The sequence below is a fragment of the Anguilla rostrata genome, chromosome 15, assembly GCF_018555375.3.
Source record: "Anguilla rostrata isolate EN2019 chromosome 15, ASM1855537v3, whole genome shotgun sequence".
Lineage (NCBI taxonomy): Eukaryota > Metazoa > Chordata > Actinopteri > Anguilliformes > Anguillidae > Anguilla > Anguilla rostrata.
In genome coordinates, this window is record NC_057947.1 from 35,880,241 (window position 1) to 35,899,917 (window position 19,677).

A 19,677-nucleotide genomic window follows, 5' to 3' on the forward strand; every position below is an offset into this window, starting at 1 on the left:
GCAGCCCTGGTCTTAGAGTCATTATGGCAGACCACATCCTCTACAGCAGTGGTAACCAAACAGGTGTCTTAGCACTGAGCTAAAACAAAAACCTTCACCCACACCAGCTCTTCTCGGATAAGACTGGACACCCCTGCTCTACAGTAACCTGAATTTGCTTAGAGACAACAGTGGTGTAAAGTCCAGGGGTCAGAAAGTACAAGTCCTGCCACATATTTCTCCCACCAGCCAGCTGAATTCACTAATTAGTTCCAACACCTGGCAAAAGAACAGACTGTGAAGCTGAAGAGCAGACAGGGCAGCTGAAGAGCAGACTGTGAAGCTGAAGAGCAGACAGCTGAAGCTGTGTTTTGCTGGGTGTACCTGCTCTCCTACCTGCAGAGTTATATTCTCATATTCTCGATGGCTGTGACTCATCGGTGATTCAGACACTGGTCTGATCAGTTCTATGCGTCTAATAAAATACTGTCAGGAACGGCACTTAGACTGGTTCTATTAAAAAAACGATTAAACCCAGAGAAAGTACTTACTTGGACACCCCCAGCTCAAAGAGGCCACTTTACAAAAGTGCCTTAAAATCATCATTCAGCTTCATGACCTTAACAGTTAAAAGGTGACTTTGTTGCTTTTCCTGTGCATAGTCTGGGCACTGTGGTTTTAGAGATGCTGACACTGAAGCTATTTCCTGTTTTATTTGATTGAAGCGCTGGTGTCAAATCCAGAATGCATCACTCAGAATCAGTGGGCACTGCAAAGGTATGCAGGCCTGACCACAAGCCCGTGTGCTGTAAACTGGAAGAGATTGTTTTGCATGTTGGCTGTTCGTGGCTCGGAAGACAAAGGAACAGGCAATTCATTGACCCTGATTCTGCATTTTACGGTGAAAGCAGACGATTGGATGACTGGATTAGTCGGAGCCTGTGGCAGCTTCACAGAACGCATGCCGTGACGTACTGAACACATTTGTAAACAGGAACATTTTATTTCCTTTAGTGTATCATGATATCGCGCGAACGTTACGGTGAAGCCAGAAATGCAGGTACAGCAGAGGGGGAAGAGAGGTAGAGGGGGAAGGAGAGGGACGTACCCCTCCCCCCACCACCACCCCCCCGGGACGGGTCTGTTGGCCCGGCTCCACACACCTGGGTGTCTCTCCCCGCCCCTGCAGCTGTGTCAGTGTGGCGTTCTCCACTGGCACACCCCCACCTCAATACCCCTCAAACACAGCAGAGAGCACTCATCCCTCAAACACACAGAACAGCCCAGCACAGCACACCCCTCAAACACACAGCACAGCCCATCAGAGCACAGCCTTCAAACACACAGCACAGCCCAGCCTTCAAACACACAGCACAGAGAGCACTCATCCCTCAAACACACAGAACAGCCCAGCACAGCACAGCACACCCCTCAAACACACAGCACAGCCCATCACAGCACAGCCTTCAAACACACAGCACAGAGAGCACTCATCCCTCAAACACACAGCACAGCCCAGCCTTCAAACACACAGCACAGCCCATCACAGCACAGCCTTCAAACACACAGCACAGCAAACACACACCCCTCAAAAGCACAACAGAGCACACAACACACCTCAAACATACAGCACAGCACAGCGAACACACTCCTCAAACACACAGCACAACACAACCTGCATCAAACACACAGCACAGCGAACACACAGCCACACATTGAGCTTATATCGTGGATCTTCTCACACTTTTAATACCATGTATTAATTTCACTCACACAGTGAGTAACCTGCATGTCACAATCTCCACACACTGTAAATACACATCAGTCTCACTCACAATGTAGCCACTTCCCAATTTCAAATCATTTACTACTACCTATGCATGGTCTCCACATGCAATCTCATGCAAGCGCTTTTCAATCTCGCGCTCTATCTTTACATCCCAGGTTCACTCACATTGTAACTAAGCATTCATACAGACAGACTCTCTCATTCGAAGCATGAAGTCTTAATTCTCTCAACTGCATTACAGTTCAGTAATAACCTCTACCAGCCAGTAAATCCACCGGGGTGGATTTCACCCTTATCTACAGTATTCATCTCTGAAAATCACCACCACACCCCAGTATTCATACTCTGCACTGCGGCCGCCTGCAGTCTAGTTTCAGTACCCTTAACTACTGGCAGAGCGCAGATCTGCTCAGGTTACTAGGGCAACACTTTCTGAAGGTTATTTGGATGTCTCTCCGCTTCCTGAGAGCACTCAGCGCTGTATTCCACACGCGGAGGTTATTTTCCAGGCTTCATCCTCTGCACTTAGACCCCTGTGTACTCTGACACGAGCCATGCAGCCAGGATCGCCGTATAAGGCAGGCTGACTCTCCCACACCCCCACCCCCCCACCACAGCACCACCTCCAAGTCATCTTCTCCCAGAAGCCCCCCCCCTCCCCCGACCACCCCAAAAAACAGGCACACCCACCCCTCCCGTTCGACTTGCTCCACCCCTCCCTCTCTCCCTGTGGTGGTGGCCACACCGCCCAGTGCAGTGTTATATAAGCACAGCACTGCAGAAGGGGATTATGGGGGAAAAAAACACAGAGTTTAATACAAGCGCCAGCGATAAGGGCTGGGACAGGAAACGTAGTCAACAGCGACCCCCCACCCCCCACCCCACCCCAGGGGGCCTCGCTGTATCCCAGCATTTCCTTCTCTGTGGGACACGTCCCTCGTGTGCGAATACACCCCCCAATCCCCCCCCCTCGTTCCTCCTTGGGCCAGAACCCAGTTCCTCCCTATTCACTACCTTGAAAGTGTAAGGACATAAAAGAGAATTCCTAATTTGATCACAAACAAAGCAAAGAAACAGGAACACCCGTGAATTACAAAAAGGCAGTGAAATGCGCTTTTATTTTGGTATATCTCTGTGTGTGTGTGGGTTAAGAGAGAGAGAGAGAGAGAGAGAGACAGTGTCTACCAATGTTTCCTGTGCATTACGTACTGAAATTGAACGGCAGAATCTGTACAATTAGCCAATAGTTATGGTAGGTCATACACCATTGATTTGTTGCAAAATATAGTGTGCAAGACACTACACACAAACAAGCGTACATACAGCAGAAGAGATGCACAGAGAGAGAACGAGGCTCGTTCTCCCGTCTCCAAACAGATGCGCGACTTCTGAAGCTTTCGCTCGGGGCAGAAAGCCCGCTGTCCGCTGGTTTTGGCACTTAGTCGGCAAACAAAAAAAATGTTGAACTTGGTGGGCGGAAAAACATGCTTAAACAGAGGGCGTTTTTTTCAGAGAAGAATGCCATGCTGTATGTGCAGGACATACGCTTTCAGATATGCATGTCTGTAAAGCTGTACTCACGTCATGAGCACACAGAAAAGCTGAAGGCTCAAGCAGCGTTCTCATTCTGTTTCTGTGACCGATGCGCACGCTATCGTTTCCTGCGAGAGGTTATTGCGCAACGCAAAATTACGCTGCATTTTTTTAATTCTGAAAAACTTTTTTTTGTGTAAAGCCCATGTTACACAATTCACCATGAAGTAATGGCATCAGTATTCTGCAGAGACAGCCCAGAGCTGCCCTTCAGATAACCTAGCGTCAGCTCAGCCTCCGTCTCTCCAGACCTAACAGTGGAAGAAAAAAACAGCACGACTTTGCAGGTCCCTCAAAAACTTAAAATAAACAAAATAACATAACACTAAAAATACACTTTGTAACTATGTCTGTTGTGGTCATGTAATGACAGTGCATCTTTTTCAATAACAGCTGTTCAAAGAGAAGTTTAAAAGGCTCTCCGTGTAACCATGTGTATGCAAACTGTGTATATACACAAGACAATTATCCATCATAATTAGCCTAACTGACCTGCTGATGTACTGTACACAAGCGTTGTGTGAAGCAGAGGTTATGCAAGTTTTACAACTTAGTGGCTGTCTGTCTCAAATGACTCCATAAGCTGGATGAAAATAGACACAGCTCAGTGAAATTAGTTATTATGGTCCACGAATGAAGTTATTTCATTTCAGGACTAAAAAACTGAAGGGTGGAAGAGCTATACACCCACCCTACTGGCACCCGAGGTTGTTTTTGTTTTTGAATGTGCTGATCACAGGGTCAGCTGTGTTTTCTTGAAGGGGAATGAGCACCACTAGATCCTTTTGTGTGTCACCTGATATTCATCTCAGTTATGATTGGACGTCACAAACAATGCATTGCTATACTGCCTGCAAGAATTCTACAGGCAATGTTTCAATTCAACTTAAAATTGGATGCAATCTGTTTAAATGATTTAAAGTGTACATGGACTAATCAAAAGTACTGCCCTTTATATATAGATATTACTGTACTTTGACCCCATGTTTCAGCAAAAGATTTAAGTTTTACAGTAGAATAAAACATGAAGATATTACACCATTCATCTGCAACAGCAGTGGCTCTATGCCACATTTTTGGTAACAAACCTGAAAACAGCTCACAATAAATGCTACAGAAATTTAGAAGGAGTGCCTGTCTTGGTTCAAATCGACTATCTACGAGAAAAACAAAAAAACGTGAATATTGAAAGTATAAAGGCATCGGGGGAGAAGTGAGGGGCGGTGCTTTTGTGAGACGATGGGTTTGAGGAAGAGCAGGCTGCAGAACTGCACCGTGTCTGGGCGCTGACTCCACAGTGACAGCAGACAGGGCTCTCGCGCTCAGTCACTTCCTGTTACTCCTGCACTCAGACCCACTCAAAACATTCGCCGAGGAAGCTAGCGAGAGAGAAGCCACCAGCAAAACAAGCGCTACGAAACCCCCCCTGCCCCCCCTTTCACCTCGGCAACGGCATTTTCCCTTAGAGGAGCATCTGCAGAGCGCTGGGGCAGACGGGCGGGGGCTGTCTGGAGCAGGTTAACGGTGAGCGGGCGGAGTCGGCAGACACTGCGGTCAGTCACACAGGAAACCGCTGGCAGACGCAGACAGCCTCACATCCTGCTCCGGCTCGGGGCGCAGGAGCACTTCCTGTGAACCGCCGCTCGGTCTGGTTCCGCTGCTGGCGACGGCAGGCCGACGGACGGAGCGTTCGCCGTCACGAGAAGCCTTTGTGCGATTCAGACGCGCGCGTGAATATTCATACGCAGAAATATCTGCCGCTGCGTTTCAACCCACAACAGCAGACTACAATCTCACAGTTTCTTTGGAAAGAGAATACATTCATCTTCATTTCAAGTATTTTTTTTTTTTCCAAAGCGCACATTTGTTTTTGTTTAGATTTTTACCCTCGTCGCACGGGGACGTATGTGAACACGCAGAATGATTAGATTGAATGGCTTACTGGTGAATCGCTTACGCACAGGTGAATTACTGACTGAACAGGACTGCAGACTCCAGCGAAGCACCACGGGGGGAATATAGGCGTGTCTAGAAGAAAGGCGACATCGGTGGAGATTACGCGTTTATCAGAAATCCCCCAATAGCAGAGCCAAGCCGCTGACTCTGCTCCAATAGGAGGGCAGCAGACAGAGCACACAGAGAGGCCTAGAGCTCCTCTCTCACACATTTACACCGATAGAGAGGAACACTGCCCCACTCCAGGGCACTTTCACAATGTCCCGGGTCCACAATGTTAAGGCCACTCAAAATAAACACCAGTGATCACGAGTCAACTTTTTACAATGAAAGGGGGGGGGGGGGGTATCTGTCCACCCGTCCCCGGCCCGGCTCCACGGCGCATCAGGGCTTTTTGGCGGCTTTGGGTTTCCCGTCAGAGCCGGGCTTGATGTGCGTGAGCTCGACGTCGCACAGGACGTCCTCGGGCTGGCAGCCGCGCATGCGCTCCACGGTCTTCTGAAACGAGGCCTTCTCCTGCTCCAGCGCGCGGATCGTGTGCTTCATCTGGCTCTCGCGCGACACCAAGCTCTCCACACTCTGCTCCAGGCTCTGGATCTTACCCCGCGCAGCCTGTGGGAGGAACACACACACGCGCGCACGCACACATGCACACACGCGCACACACAGCACACACACCGCGCACGCACACACACACCACACGCACACACACACACACACCACACACGCACACACACCACACAAAAACACACGTACACACGCGCCACACACACCACACGCACACACACACGCACACACGCACACACACACACGCACACACACACACACGCCCATGCACACACGCGCACACACACGCACACATACGCACACGCGCACGCACACGCACACACAAACACACATACATACACACGCACAAGCGCACAGAAACACACACACGCACACGCACAGCACACACACACACACTTAGCCTGTGCTTCTCTAAAGTCTGAAATGTAGCATGTGCATTAGAGACATAAGTCCATTTGCACCCACCCCTCACTCACACTCACACAATGTGCCTGCTGAGGGATGCTCCAGCCTGCCTGATACAGCATTACATCACCCCTCAGTTCCCCCTCACATCAGAGGAGTCGTTGTGAGTAATCCTCTATCAAGCGCGACCACCAGTGGTGACTGAACACAATCAGCCTGCCATTGTTTTATCAGAGGACTCGATGTGCCGCACAGCGCTGCTGTAACTCCCTTATAAAACACCCTGTTTTTACCGGTTTACCCTCCTACTCTCTACTGATCTCCAACACTGGACTAGATATGCATACGACCCTTGACCAAGAGGCAGGATGTTCTGGTTCACAGAAAAACTGACCCCAGTAATTCATTCTTCCTTTGTCTGTTCATAAATGTGGAGCTGTGCTCTGGTGCCCCCTGGTGGCATAACATGGCAAATACGAAGAATATCAGGGCTGAAAAGCAGGGATGATTATGTGTTCTGCTGAATGGATTTTCATCCTAATATTGCTACTGCTACTTATTTTTCATTCTTGTACAGGAAGACAGAAACCTCAAAACATGTGCACCCAAAAGCACACACACACACACACCTGGAGCTTCTCCAGAAGGTCCATGTTCTGCTTCTTCAGCTGGGCATTGGTCCTCTCCAGCTTGTCCAAGCGGTCTGAGTCATCAGATGCTGGCATGGCCTCCAGCATCTCGTCCTGCAGAACGTGGTACTCCACCTCATAGGCATGGAGCTGCTTAGAGATGTCCATCTCCAGCACCTGGTACAGCATTGACAGACAGACATGCATGCACAGACGCACATACACACACACATACACACATGCAAGCACACATACACGTACACAGTTATCTGATTCGTTTCATACTTTCTATGGACTGTCTCACCGATGACAGTATGACAAGCAGCAGGGATTCTAGACTTCCGACCACATTCCATTCCATCCCAAAACATTCTTACAGGCGGCTAAGCCGTCAATCAAGCTAAATAAGACAATAGGACCCTGTCTATGGGGTAAGACAAGGAAGAGTAAGAGTAAGAAAAATGAGAGTTCTAAAAATGAAAAAAAACCAATAGTTTCAGTGCCACATCCTCTCAATCTGACCAGTTGCTGACAGCGCTCATACAGAAATAAATCCCGCCTCTCATTTCATACCTGGGCGATGACGTGCTCCATCTGGGCCTGGGTAAGGGAGGGGATGGTGATCTTCATGAAGTCCACCACCGTCTCGAAGCTGTCGCACTCCAGGATCTCGCCCTCGTGGCTGCTGAGCAGGCTCAGGGCCACTTTAAAGACCACCTCCGGCCCCTGAGCAAACAGGAGGTCTGCAGGGAGGACCGGGGAGACCGAGCTGTTCAGCGTACGAGGCGCACAACGACACATTTCCTGTCGTGTCCCTTAAGGACGAGCTCATTGGTCATTGTGACCTTTAATGCTTGTCCCTGCTGGTCTGAGCACAGTTCACACACTATGATGGGGTGCGGACGGGGGCAGTGGGGTGCGGGACGGGGGCAGTGGGGTGCGGAGGGCAGTGGGGTGCGGGACTGGGCAGTGGGGTGGGGACTGGGGCAGTGGGGTGCGGGACGGGGGCAGTGGGGTGGGGATGGGGAAGTGGGGCGAGGGACGGGGGCAGTGGGGTGAGGGACAGGGGCAGTAGGGTGCAGGACGGGGGCAGGGGGTGCGGGACGGGGGCAGTAGGGTGCAGGATGGGGCAGTGGGGTGCGGGCGGGCAGGGGGTGCAGGATGGGGGCAGTGGGGCATGGGGGGGGAAGCGGGGCATGGGACGGGGGTACAGTACGTACCGAAGATGCGGGCCACGAACCCCAGGGGGAACTGCGAGGCGAAGACGGTGAGGAACCAGGGCGCGGCGTACAGGCTGGGGCCCACCTCGTGCGCCTCCAGGTGGCAGTACAGGCTGCGGTGGTAGTCATGCAGCAGCCGGGACAGCTGGTACATCTGGATCTACGGGGGGGGGGGGGCAGGGGGTGAACTGTGGGCAGGACGTTGTGACGGCTAACGTGCTAACGTTATAAAGTGGCAGATGGCTGGCGCGTTACATCACACGGCTGGATTAAACATTAGCAGGCCGCGCTAAACACATATCGTCAGTAAACACGCAGAACTGATGTGAAATTCATTCCAGGGTTTGTTATCTGATATTTGCATTATATTTGACTTTATCGCCATATCCAATTTTTCACTAGCTATGCTGTCAGGCTTCTTCTGGATCTGCTCCAGTGTGTTATTTTCCTACGTTACCCAGAACTACCGAAGCTATCTGCCTTGATGAGAATGTTAGCCAACAGTCTAAACGCAAAGTCAAGCTCACAGCCACACCCCTAATCCCTCACAAAGATCTGTGTGCAGGGTCGGGATCAGAACCCACGCCCTTCTTGTTGTGAGGTGACAGTGCTACCCACTGCACCACCGTGCCGCCCAATCAGAAAGAAACCGAGCTGAAGGTAAGGGTGCGGGCGTTCACCTGCAGAGAGACCATGTCGGGCCGGTACTGGCGGCGGAGCCCCAGGTCGTACATGAGGAAGAGGAGCATGTCGAAGGCCTGCTCCTCGCTCATGTGCAGCAGCAGCACCCCAGCGATGAAGCTCAGGCCCTGGCAGTAGCCCACCTCCGTGTCCAGCAGGGAGTACGCCTTCAGCAGGTTGTACAGGGACAGCTGCCCCGGGCCCAGCTGCGCAGAGAAGTACGGGTGCGTGGGGAAGGTGCGCCCTGCAAGGGGGGGGGAGGGGGGTTCAGCACTGCGGCAGGGGGGGAGGGGGGCTAAAGTAACCTAAAGGTTGCAGGTTCGATTCCCAGGTAGAACACTGCCGTTGTACCCGTGAGCAATGTACCTGAGTATATATACAGTATACATACCGCTGTATACATGGGTACTTTGAAAAGAAAAATGGTGAAGTAGCCTAAGACACTCTGGGGAAGAAGGGCTGCTGGATGCCTGTAATGTAACGTAATGAGGCACGCCCAGCCCTCAGCGCTGACCACAAACACATCACAATCCCCCGCTTTCACAGTTAGCCATTGTTCTTCTGGGGGGCGATCTGGGATGCTGACAGTGGGAAGTGTTCTATGTCTCACAGTGAAGCCGAAAGGAGGGGCAGCGTGGGCGGCGAAAGGCAGTGGAGCATGTGCGCTTTAAACTCTGTCGAGCTGGTCCAAATGACTCATCCTGAAATGAAACTGGGGACCCAGCTCCGCACCCCGCCCCACCCCGACCAAACCCCGGCCTGCCCTGCCCCACCCTAGCCCTGCCCCGCCCCACACACACCCAGGTCCACCAGTATGGCGTGCTGCTGCGCAGTCAGCTGCTTGAGCAGGGCCTGGTAGGGCGTGTCCGGCGGCTGCTGCCTGCTGGGGAGCCGGTGCTGCTGCCGGTGCTGCTGTGCGGTGAGCTGCCACACCTCCCCACGGCGCGTCTTAGGCACGCCTGGGGGGGGACAGAGACAGAGTGGGAGGTAGAGAATGAGAGTGGGAGAAAGGGAGAAAGGCGGAGAGAAAGAGAACAAGAGAACAAAGCAAAGGGAGTTGAAAGACAGTAAATGTCAGGGTTAGTATCTAAGCAGGGGACTCTGAGCTGCTAGAGATGTGAGGTACTCTTACCCTGGTACAGGGTCTCTAAGCAGTCAGGACTGGTAGAGATGTGAGGTGCTCTTACCTTGGTACAGGGTCTCTGAGCTGGGGAGATGTGAGGTGCTCTTACCTTGGTACAGGGTCTCTGAGCTGGCGTAGAGATGTGAGTGCTTTCCTGGTACAGGCTCTGAGTGTAGTGCTTACCTGGTACAGGTCTCTGACTCTAGAGTGTGGTCCTTTCCTGTAAGTCTCTGCTGGGAGATGTGAGGTGCTCTTACCTTGGTACAGGGTCTCTGAGCTGGGGAGATGTGAGGTGCTCTTACCTGTACAGGTCTCTGAGCTGGAGATGTAGGTGCTCTTACCTGGTACAGGGTGCTGCTAGATGTGAGGTGCTCTTACCTTGGTACAGGGTCTCTGAGCTGGGGAGATGTGAGGTGCTCTTACCCTGGTACAGGGTCTCTGAGCTGCTAGAGATGTGAGGTGCTCTTACCCTGGTACAGGGTCTCTGAGCTGGGGAGATGTGAGGTGCTCTTACCCTGGTACAGGGTGCTCTGAAGCTCCTCTTTCTCCCACTGGGCTTTGGCCCATCCTGGGACGCTCAGCTTCTTCTCCCACTGGGCCAGGGTGTCCGCGGGACACTGGCCCACCTCCTGGTAGTCCAGCTTCATCTTCCGGATGTGAAGCTCATCTCTGCTGGCTGCCAGACAGACGGGGGGGGGGGGAGGTGGCCGGATGAGTCACCGTCTGTTCTTGTGTCAAGGACACTGCAGTCAAGTAGCCCTTACGCCATCTCCATGCCAACCGAAGCCCTCCATCTCCATGCCAACCGAAGCGCAAAGAACCGTCACCTCTTCCCGTGCCGAACTCCCTCGCGTGTTACATGTATCAGCACTTCTAAAGGCCACAAGCGTGACGGCCCGCGGAGTGACTGCAACAGGCCCAGCATCCTTTACTCCCCGTGTTACGCTTAGCCAGTGCTAATCGGCCGCTCGCAGCGAAGCAGGTGTGGATCTGTTAGCTGTCCCTTCGAAAGACGTCAGAACATGCCATGGTGACCTTTCACCCCTGAAGGTCAGCACTTCTCTTACCTTCTACACAAAGTGAATATTCACAATATTCACATCTTCATCGCAGCAGACAACGGCAGCAGAACGCACCGAGAAAGACAAAATTGGGAGTTTGAAGCAAAGACGCTTGTGTAAATTTAAGCAAAAATGAAAATGCCCTATAGAAGTGAAGACTGTGCTTGCGTTCACAGTTCCTTCACCTTGATTGGCCTGCTACTTGAAAGGCACACTATGCAGGATTTTCAGCCTTGCTATGGTCCTGAATAGGCAACTGCGCATTTATAAAGACCCCACAGCGCATTCCATCCACAAATAATGTAGGAGCCTATCAAAGCTAGGCATGCCACATCAAAATCAGCGTCAGGTCGTTGGCTCAGCGAGAGCTACTCGGCTGAGATTTTGGCGGAAAGGGTGGCGAGCAGACAGAGCACCCAGACAACTGGCGTTAAACGCAGATCTGAAGAGCAACTCTACTCTGGCTAAATAGCTACCCTGTACAGCCCCTTTCCTGAGGCTGAAAATCTCTAACATGGCTATATACTTCCATAAAACCTCTTTAAAATAGCTGTCTTTTAGCATCATACAAATTCACACCAGTACAACAACGTCTAATTTACTGCATTTAGACAAATAAAATGTGTAGGACCTCAGAAGCCGGTGGGGAATTATAAACACCTAGGAAACAGTAGCTAAAGCTGGAGTGAATCCAGTGTGCTGTTTGAGAGAATACTGCTAGTGTCTGGACCTTGGCGACTCAATGCTGCCCCTAGGGGACTGGAGGCCATCAGTTTCTTTTTAAAGAGCATTAAAACTCATAGCGCTGGGGAAAGAGAAGCAAAGAGTCCATCACACCAGACAGTGCTTGGCAGAATGAGGCGGTTAAAAACAGCCTACAGGCTTTGTGGCCTCCTGCCTGGGCATCTAAGCCACCCTACAGACTATGTGGTTCAGGGCTGAGTGGCAGGTCCAGACACCGCGGTGATAAGCGACAGGCAAAAGGCGGGAAACGGACCCTCCAGGCGCTGGTTCTCCTTGTCCATGCGCAGGAGCAGGATCTGCTGGTGGATGGCCTTCTTCCACAGGGCCCGGTACTCCGGCCCGGTGCGCCGGGGCCGATCCCCGGAGGGGGGCTGGTCCGGGGACAGCAGGCTGGCCAGGGGGTGCTGGTCCGGAAACGAAGCGCGTGGGGAGAGGGGCAGCAGCTCGCTGCCATCCTGGTCCTCTGTTATCCCAACACCCCCACAGTGAAGGAAAGAGTGTGAGAAATTACACTGCACTCGGGACTGCATGGAAACTGTCTCTGACTATGTCTGTCAGCACTGATCATGTTCAACAACACTGTGAGGAATTAGTGATGCGATGCCATCTCAGATAAGTAATGATATCTTGGAAATGACTCAAAAACCTGACAACAAATTTCCTGGATCGTGTTTATGACATTATAACCAAACTTTTGACCCATCTTGGGATATAGGTTTTTTACAAGATAAACTTTCAAGATTAAAATCACTCATAACTGACCCTAACATAGCCGTATGCTAGTTCTAACTGGGTTAGCATGATGGTGCTCAATAAACAGTGTTGGTGTGCTGTGGGTTAATATTGGTGCTAAGTAGTTGTTATGCGAATGGTCGCTGGGGTCAGTGAGAGTGTTGGTGATGATGCGCAGCGTGTTGGTGATCGTGAGCATGTGTGGTGAGGTGGGTGTGTATTGGTGTTCAGTGGCAGTGTGGTGATGAGTGCTCTGTGTGTGTCAGTGAGCACGTGTTGGTGATGAGTGCGTCAGCGTGTTGGTGATCAGTGAGCATGTGTTGGTGATGAGTGGGTCAGTGTATTGGTGTTCAGTGAGCACGTGTTGGTGATGAGTGCGTCAGTGTGTTGGTGAGTGGGTCAGTGTGTTGGTGATCAGTGAGCACGTGTTGGTGTTGAGTGGGTCAGCGTGTTGGTGATCAGTGAGCACGTGTTGGTGATGAGTGGGTCAGTGTGTTGGTGATCAGTGAGCACGTATTGGTGATGAGTGGGTCAGCGTGTTGGTGATCAGTGAGCACGTGTGTTGGTGATTAGTGAACATGTGTTGGTGATTAGTGGGTCAGCATGTTGGTGATGAGTGAGCACGTGTTGGTGATGAGTGGGTCAGTGTGTTGGTGATGAGTGGGTCAGTGTGTTGGTGATCAGTGAGCACGTGTTGGTGTTGAGTGGGTCAGCGTGTTGGTGATCAGTGAGCACGTGTGTTGGTGATGAGTGGGTCACGGTGGGATGGACACGTGTTGGTGATTTGGTCGCATGTGTGATAGTGGGTCAGCGTGTGGTGATTGTGACACGTGTGGTGTTATGGTCGCAGTGTGATTAGTGGTCACGTGTGAGTGGGTGTTGGGTGACTAGCGGTGGAGTGAGCACGTGTGTTGGTGATCAGTGGTCAGGTGTGACAGGAGCGTGTGTTGGGGTGAGGTCACTGTGATTAGTGAACACGTGTTGGTGATTAGTGGGTCAGCATGTTGGTGATGAGTGGGTCAGCGTGTTGGTGATGAGTGAACACGTGTGCTGGTGACCAGTGAAGGTGTAGCAGGTGGCATTAGGAACACACACCTGGGTCCTGCATGGACGCTGGGGGCTTGTTCATGGGGGAGGCCACCCGCAGGAAGATCTTCTGACGCCAGGAGACCCGGCGGGGGGTGAAGGGGGGCCCAGAAATCAGAGTCTCACTGCTGCCCCCCGAGAAGGACTTCTTTCTGCTGTCTCCATTACTGCTGAGAGACCCATCCACAGAGCAGTCAGACAGGACAGGACACACACATCAATACATACAGACACTCACAGACACACGGATATACAGACACCACCAATGACGCAAGAGCACTAGGCCGCATGCACCAGCACTAACTCCATCAAACACACAGAGCATCACGGACAGACACGCACATCATACATCGAACCCATACCCACCAGAGCAGTCAGACAGACAATACACCAAATCCTCAACATCATACGATCTCACACCAGCTAGACACATAAACCACAAAACACTGACGCACAGACACACTCACACAACACTACAACACGACACTACACACTCATTCTGTCGCACACACGCATCATGACGCACATACCTACCTACGCACATCCACTAAACAACACGAGCACACCGCTCAAGACACGCATGCTGCATGAATCACTACCCTGCACTCCACAACACAAACCACAAACCGACACAAACACGTGTACGCACAAACACATGTAAATTCCCTTAGAAAGGGGGGCTAGGGCTGGGCGATATGATGGTAATGATAAAGACCATGGTGCTGTTTTCTGGCTCATTACTGATATTAGCACTACTGAGGATATCACAACACAACACACTGCTTCACTAAGCATGTTAATGAAAGCACCGCATCCTGTGCTTCCAGTCTGGCTGCTAACCGCAATAAGATCAAAAGGAATTACCTTAATTAACTTCTCAATTATTTCTGTTTGTTAGCCTTTGAAATACATATTTATGTACATTTTAGGTACACTTCTGAGTGTACATAGTATTAAAAAGCATGCAAGACATGTCATAATCATTGGCACAAAACAGATGTATACTGTGATATAAATATTTTTGTTTTTTTTTGTTTTAAAGGCCATATCGCCAAACCCTAGTCTGAACCATCTAAGCTCTGACACTAACAAAAATATTACAAAGCCAAAATTCCTTTGTTTTCATTAAGCAGTGTTGGTTTGGTAATGTTGTATTAGCATTAGCATGAATCTACTGCAGAAGCTACATTAGCGCTACACTGCTACTGTCTGAAGAATGGCTTATTCGTTAGCCTCAGCGTCAAAATGAGCAGTATTCCAAATATAAAGTACATCTTTACGAACTAAAATGACCACTGTGACCAATTAATAAACTGAATAAGTCATTCAAGGATTAGTGTCGACAAGTACTTGAACACATTTCAGATCACAGAAGAAGAAATAAGCATTATTTGTAAAAATTTCTGTGCTTGAGTGTGAACAGAAAGTGATTAGCATTAGAAAGCATGTGTGTGACATCATACTTACAGATATTGTACATCGCATGGAATATGGTCTAGTGACATTAAGCACATTTAAAGCACACCGTGAGGTGAAACGTGCATGCACGCATGCATCGGGTCAAACAGCAACATTACATGACAGAAGTAGAAAGGTTATGGACAGGAAATCCATGACTCGACTAAACAAACATTGGTGGGGTGTTTTTTGTATTAAATTCCCTTTCGTGTGGAAAAACAGCTTTGACGAAACAGTAAATATCACTGCTGTTGAAATTGGGCTTGACCTAAAACCATACGAAGCTGGTGAGTCAATAAACCGAAATATAACAAATGAAAATCAACAGTATGTGCTGTCCTGACCACTGCAGAGCCGACCCCTGACCCCTGACCCCTGACGTGATTGGCTTGTGGAGCGCGTCTAAGTGGGCCGATCCCAGATCAATTCCTGGGGGTAGAGGGTGCCCTGAGGACGGAACGCTGGAGCATATCTCTCTCTCTCTCTCTCTCTCTCAGCCATCCGGCTCCCGCACGCTTTTCCTTATGACCTCACGTCTGTCGCTAACCTCAATTAGCTCCGTTTCTGCTGGTGACGCACGTCCAGCTCGGAGCGGACGCGCTGCGGCAACTCTGACGCGCTGCGGCGACTCTGACACACTGATAACACGGCGCTGCCCGTGTCCAAAAAGCCCCGACGAGAATAATTAACAGGACTGTCACAACTCTACCCCGGCATCTCCAGAGGGCTGAGTCAGGCTTTATCTAACTGCCCCAACAGCTGGAGCAGGAACTGTGCTGTGGGGCTCCTTTTCACAGACTGCGGTACAAACACAGTGTCTGTGTTAATGGGCGCCTTGGGTCGTCTACACCAACTCAATAAAAGCAAACCAGTAATCCTGTTTATGTTCTGTGTGCATCGCAGGGCCTGGGAGGAGATTAGCACAGAGGGTTTAAAGAAAAAAAAAAAACATTCCTCAGGTAACTCACTTCAAAATGGCTACCTCTGGACACTGGCACACACCACATAGATTTAACTTAGGCGTCTAATACTCATCTAATACTAAGCTGCAGCACAGAACTATATGCTTGGATGACTTACATGGAAAACATAGAGGAGAAAGAAGCTGCCCTTCTGTAATGTATGTGGCCAATAAGAAGTATTTCAGTTGTGCTCGAGTTCAAGTTTGCTGCAAGCATGGGATTTGGGTCTATTCCCTGCAATCGCACAGTGCTTCGCTCTAGTGCAACTTTGAGGTTCTACTGCATCACTGCTGTCTCTTAAGGTGGAATGAATTACAGAAGTAAGGTTCTTGCATAGTTGCTCTAGTGGATGATTACAGAACTTAAGTTCTTTATCACGTGGCTCTTAAGGTGGAATGAATTACAGAACTTTAAAGTTCTATTGCATCACTGTTGCTCTTAGGTGAATGATAAGAACTTAGGTTCATGCTCATGTGCTCAAAGGAAGATTACAGAACTTGTCTACTCACTGCTGTTCTAGTGTAATTAGGTCATTGCATCACGTCGCCTTGAGAATTACAGACTAAGTCTATTGCATCACTGTTGGCTCTTAAGGTGGAATGAATTAAAGAACTTTAAGGTTCTATTGCATCACTGTTGGCTCTTAAGGTGGAATGAATTAAAGAACTTTAAGGTTCTATTGTCTCACTGTTGGCTCTAAAGGTGGAATGAATTACAGAACTTTAAGGTTCTATTGCATCACTGTTGGCTCTTAAGGTGGAATGAAATACAGCCGAATCCATCCGGGGCTGAAACGCACACCCTCTGCATTGCTGCCGGACCAAGCTTCCCTCTCAGTGAGTAATTGAGAGGAGTAAATCACAAGAATCGGTGACACAAAGAGCCCAGACGGGCCTGCGGTTTCGCTCCCGCTGCTCTGGGCCCTCTCAGGGTCCCACACGGTGCTTTTTCGGGTTTGCCCCCTCCCCCGATTCCCCGACAGGCCCCCGGGCAACCCTGCTACCCAGGTGTCCCGGGCTGTGGGAAAGGGCACTGTGAGTGGGAGCATTCTGGCTTAGAGAGACGTGCATTCGTCCCGCTTGACCTTCCCCGCGGCTCCAGGGAGACACGCCTCACGGGGGCACCTCCGTCTGTCTCCGTCCCTCGAGGTGCGGCGCCCCAGATTCTGTCCCGCCAGCTTTGACTCGACACAAAATAATCCCTGGGCCACTTCACAGAGCGGAACGCTACCAGTACCCGGTCCATCTTCAGCCCAAGAGGTAGGGGCTACTTTAGTTACATCTCACTAAAAGGATTAATATGAACATTAGTATATAAGGGTTCAGACAGTCAATACTGCTCTACCGCACAAGAATAAGTACGTTATTATGACCAAATGAACGGACGTGTGAAGATTTCAGAAGCCGTTGGATGAAAGTTAGTCCAAACATCCTAACATTAGATCAGAAGCGAAGCATGTTGCCTTTTCATAGTGGAATGTTCATGTTAAGGAAGTTCCCTGAGCCCAGTGGGGATTACAGGGATAAGCTGCAGATTTAGTCCTGTGGAGATTACAGGGACAAGCAGCAGATTTAGCCCAGTGGGGATTACAGGGACGAGCTGCAGATTTAGTCCTGTGGGGATTACAGGGACAAGCAGCAGATTTAGTCCTGGGGAGATTACAGGGACAAGCTGCAGATTTAGTCCTGTGGGGATTACAGGGACGAGCAGCAGATTTAGTCCTGTGGAGATTACAGGGACGAGCAGCAGATTTAGTCCTGTGGAGATTACAGGGACAAGCAGCAGATTTAGTCCAGTGGGGATTACAGGGACGAGCAGCAGATCTACAGGCTCCTCCTCCAGAGTTAAAGGAAGTCATACGAGAGGAAAAGGAAGTTTTGGCGCTCCCTTTGGCTCACACAAAAAAAAAAACAACAAGAAAGGGTAAATAAAAAAGGGAGGTTTTGTTTTCCACTATGAAAGCCGATAAACGCTGCGCATTAGGAGGACTTTAGTTCAGAATTAGAAGTCGTGACACAAAACACGCTGAGCATTGCTGGCGTCTCATCGACGTCGTTCTGAAATTTCAGCGGGACGGGGGGAAATGGGCCCAAGGGCGGGGGCGGGGGTTTGGGGAACCCCCTCTCACCTCTTGAGGGTCCCGCTGTCGGCTAGCGAGCTGAGGGACCCCAGGGACCCCTGGTAAAAGTTTTTCAGGAAATTGGGAGTTGAGAAGGAGGAGGGGAGGCTGGCGGTCTCGCTCACTGAAACACTGCGTGATCTCGAGAAGACGGGGCTGGGTGGAGGTGACCCAAAACACACACACACACACACGCACACGCACAAACACGCACGCACACAGTTCCACAACAAAATAAACACAGGATTTTCTCTTTTCTTTTTTTTAAGTGCAAACACAGGGCCGGGACAGTGAGCAGTGTGTCGAGTGGCGATGAACAGGAAGTGTCACGGTCACTTTGAAGAGAAATGGGAATCTTGGGGAAATAAAAAGCAGATCAGTGTAATGCTGAGGTATATCCATGCTTTTTCGAAAGAACAACACGAGAAAAATATATTCCTGATGAACACAGGCTACCTTTGTAATCAGTCAGTTTGATTTACAGGTTTCCTTCTACGTAGTGCACAAAAACATGTCTGTATGTGTTGGCTGATGATGTGATTTAACTTTTTTACGCACATAATCTCTCAGTTAATTTAAAATACAGAGCATGCCATGATTTATATTCAGTATCAGTGTTAGTTTACATGCTACTAACTGTCAGACCTTACAATTTTTAACGTTTCAAAGCTTACGTGCTCTTTCACAAACTTTTATTTAATGCGTTGTCATGCAATCAATAGAATTAAAAGAAAATGCAATTTTATCATTTAAATAAAAGATGTCATGGCTCTTGTTAAATAATCTGAACGCAGTCATGACTCTACACACTTAACACTTCCACCTAGACCTTCCCCAGCCGGGATCTGGGGCCGCGCACTATTCTCACTTCCTTAAGGAACAAGTACGCACAGAAGACTGGTGACTGACAGGCGTGATAACTCCATACAACACAAACAGATTTACAGCACGACAGGGCGACGGCTCAGCGACAGGAAGTGATGTCGTGGGGCAGTACCTGCTCTGCAGCAGCTCGGGGGCCACAGACTGCTGCCTGCGCAGCGGGGCCTTGGTGCCGTGGGTCTGCGGCTCGCTGAAGGAGATGCGCTTCTTCACCGGCAGGTGGCTGAAGGTGTGAGCCCGGCGGCGGAACTGTGGAACGTCGGAGTCTTCCTCGGCGAAGGAGCTCGGGGGCGTGCCCGGCGGGGAGTCCCCGGGAGAGTAGTCGTGCTGCGGACGCAAACGCGCACAGCTTTAGGGCCGACCGCACGACTCAGTCACACCGTCACGCCCGTACTTTCAACTATTTATTAACAGAGACAACGCTGCAGTCACCCAGCGTCACAAACACATCCACACACAACCCTCAAACTCTAACCAGATCAAACTCAACACTTAACTAATTTCCAATTCCAACTCCTAAACAGATTCATCTCCAAACCCAATCCAGATCTAACTCTAAACCCAATCCAGATCTAACTCTAAAACCAATCCAGATTAAACTCTAAACCCAATCCAGATCTAACTCTAAACCCAATGCAGATCTAACTCTAAACCCAATGCAGATCTAACTCTAAACCCAATCCAGATTCAA

General features: G+C 50.1%; 1 protein-coding gene and 1 long non-coding RNA gene across 6 annotated transcripts in view; one reads left to right on the plus strand and one right to left on the minus strand.

Moving 5' to 3' along the window:
- Positions 1–2,854: 2,854 nt before the first annotated feature.
- The window catches only part of tbc1d4 (TBC1 domain family, member 4), a 45,214-nt gene continuing 28,391 nt past the window's right edge, over positions 2,855–19,677 (minus strand). For 2 of the 5 annotated variants that reach the window (XM_064311934.1, XM_064311936.1), the window contains 10 exons: positions 19,102–19,313; positions 13,575–13,735; positions 12,001–12,210; positions 10,457–10,618; positions 9,620–9,778; positions 8,819–9,063; positions 8,139–8,298; positions 7,492–7,661; positions 6,919–7,095; positions 2,855–5,929 (listed from right to left, as the gene is read on the minus strand). In XM_064311934.1, the coding sequence (XP_064168004.1) occupies positions 5,702–5,929; positions 6,919–7,095; positions 7,492–7,661; positions 8,139–8,298; positions 8,819–9,063; positions 9,620–9,778; positions 10,457–10,618; positions 12,001–12,210; positions 13,575–13,735; positions 19,102–19,313 (1,884 nt within the window). In that variant the 3' untranslated portion in view covers positions 2,855–5,701. Of the gene's footprint in view, positions 5,930–6,918; positions 7,096–7,491; positions 7,662–8,138; positions 8,299–8,818; positions 9,064–9,619; positions 9,779–10,456; positions 10,619–12,000; positions 12,211–13,574; positions 13,736–18,113; positions 18,261–19,101; positions 19,314–19,677 lie in introns of all 5 variants that reach the window. The other 3 variants (XM_064311933.1, XM_064311932.1, XM_064311935.1) reach the window with 3 other exon arrangements.
- Positions 9,985–10,390, plus strand: LOC135241468 (uncharacterized). Its single transcript, XR_010325999.1, has 3 exons — positions 9,985–10,041; positions 10,190–10,234; positions 10,311–10,390. It is a non-coding gene; the product is annotated as an uncharacterized LOC135241468 (long non-coding RNA).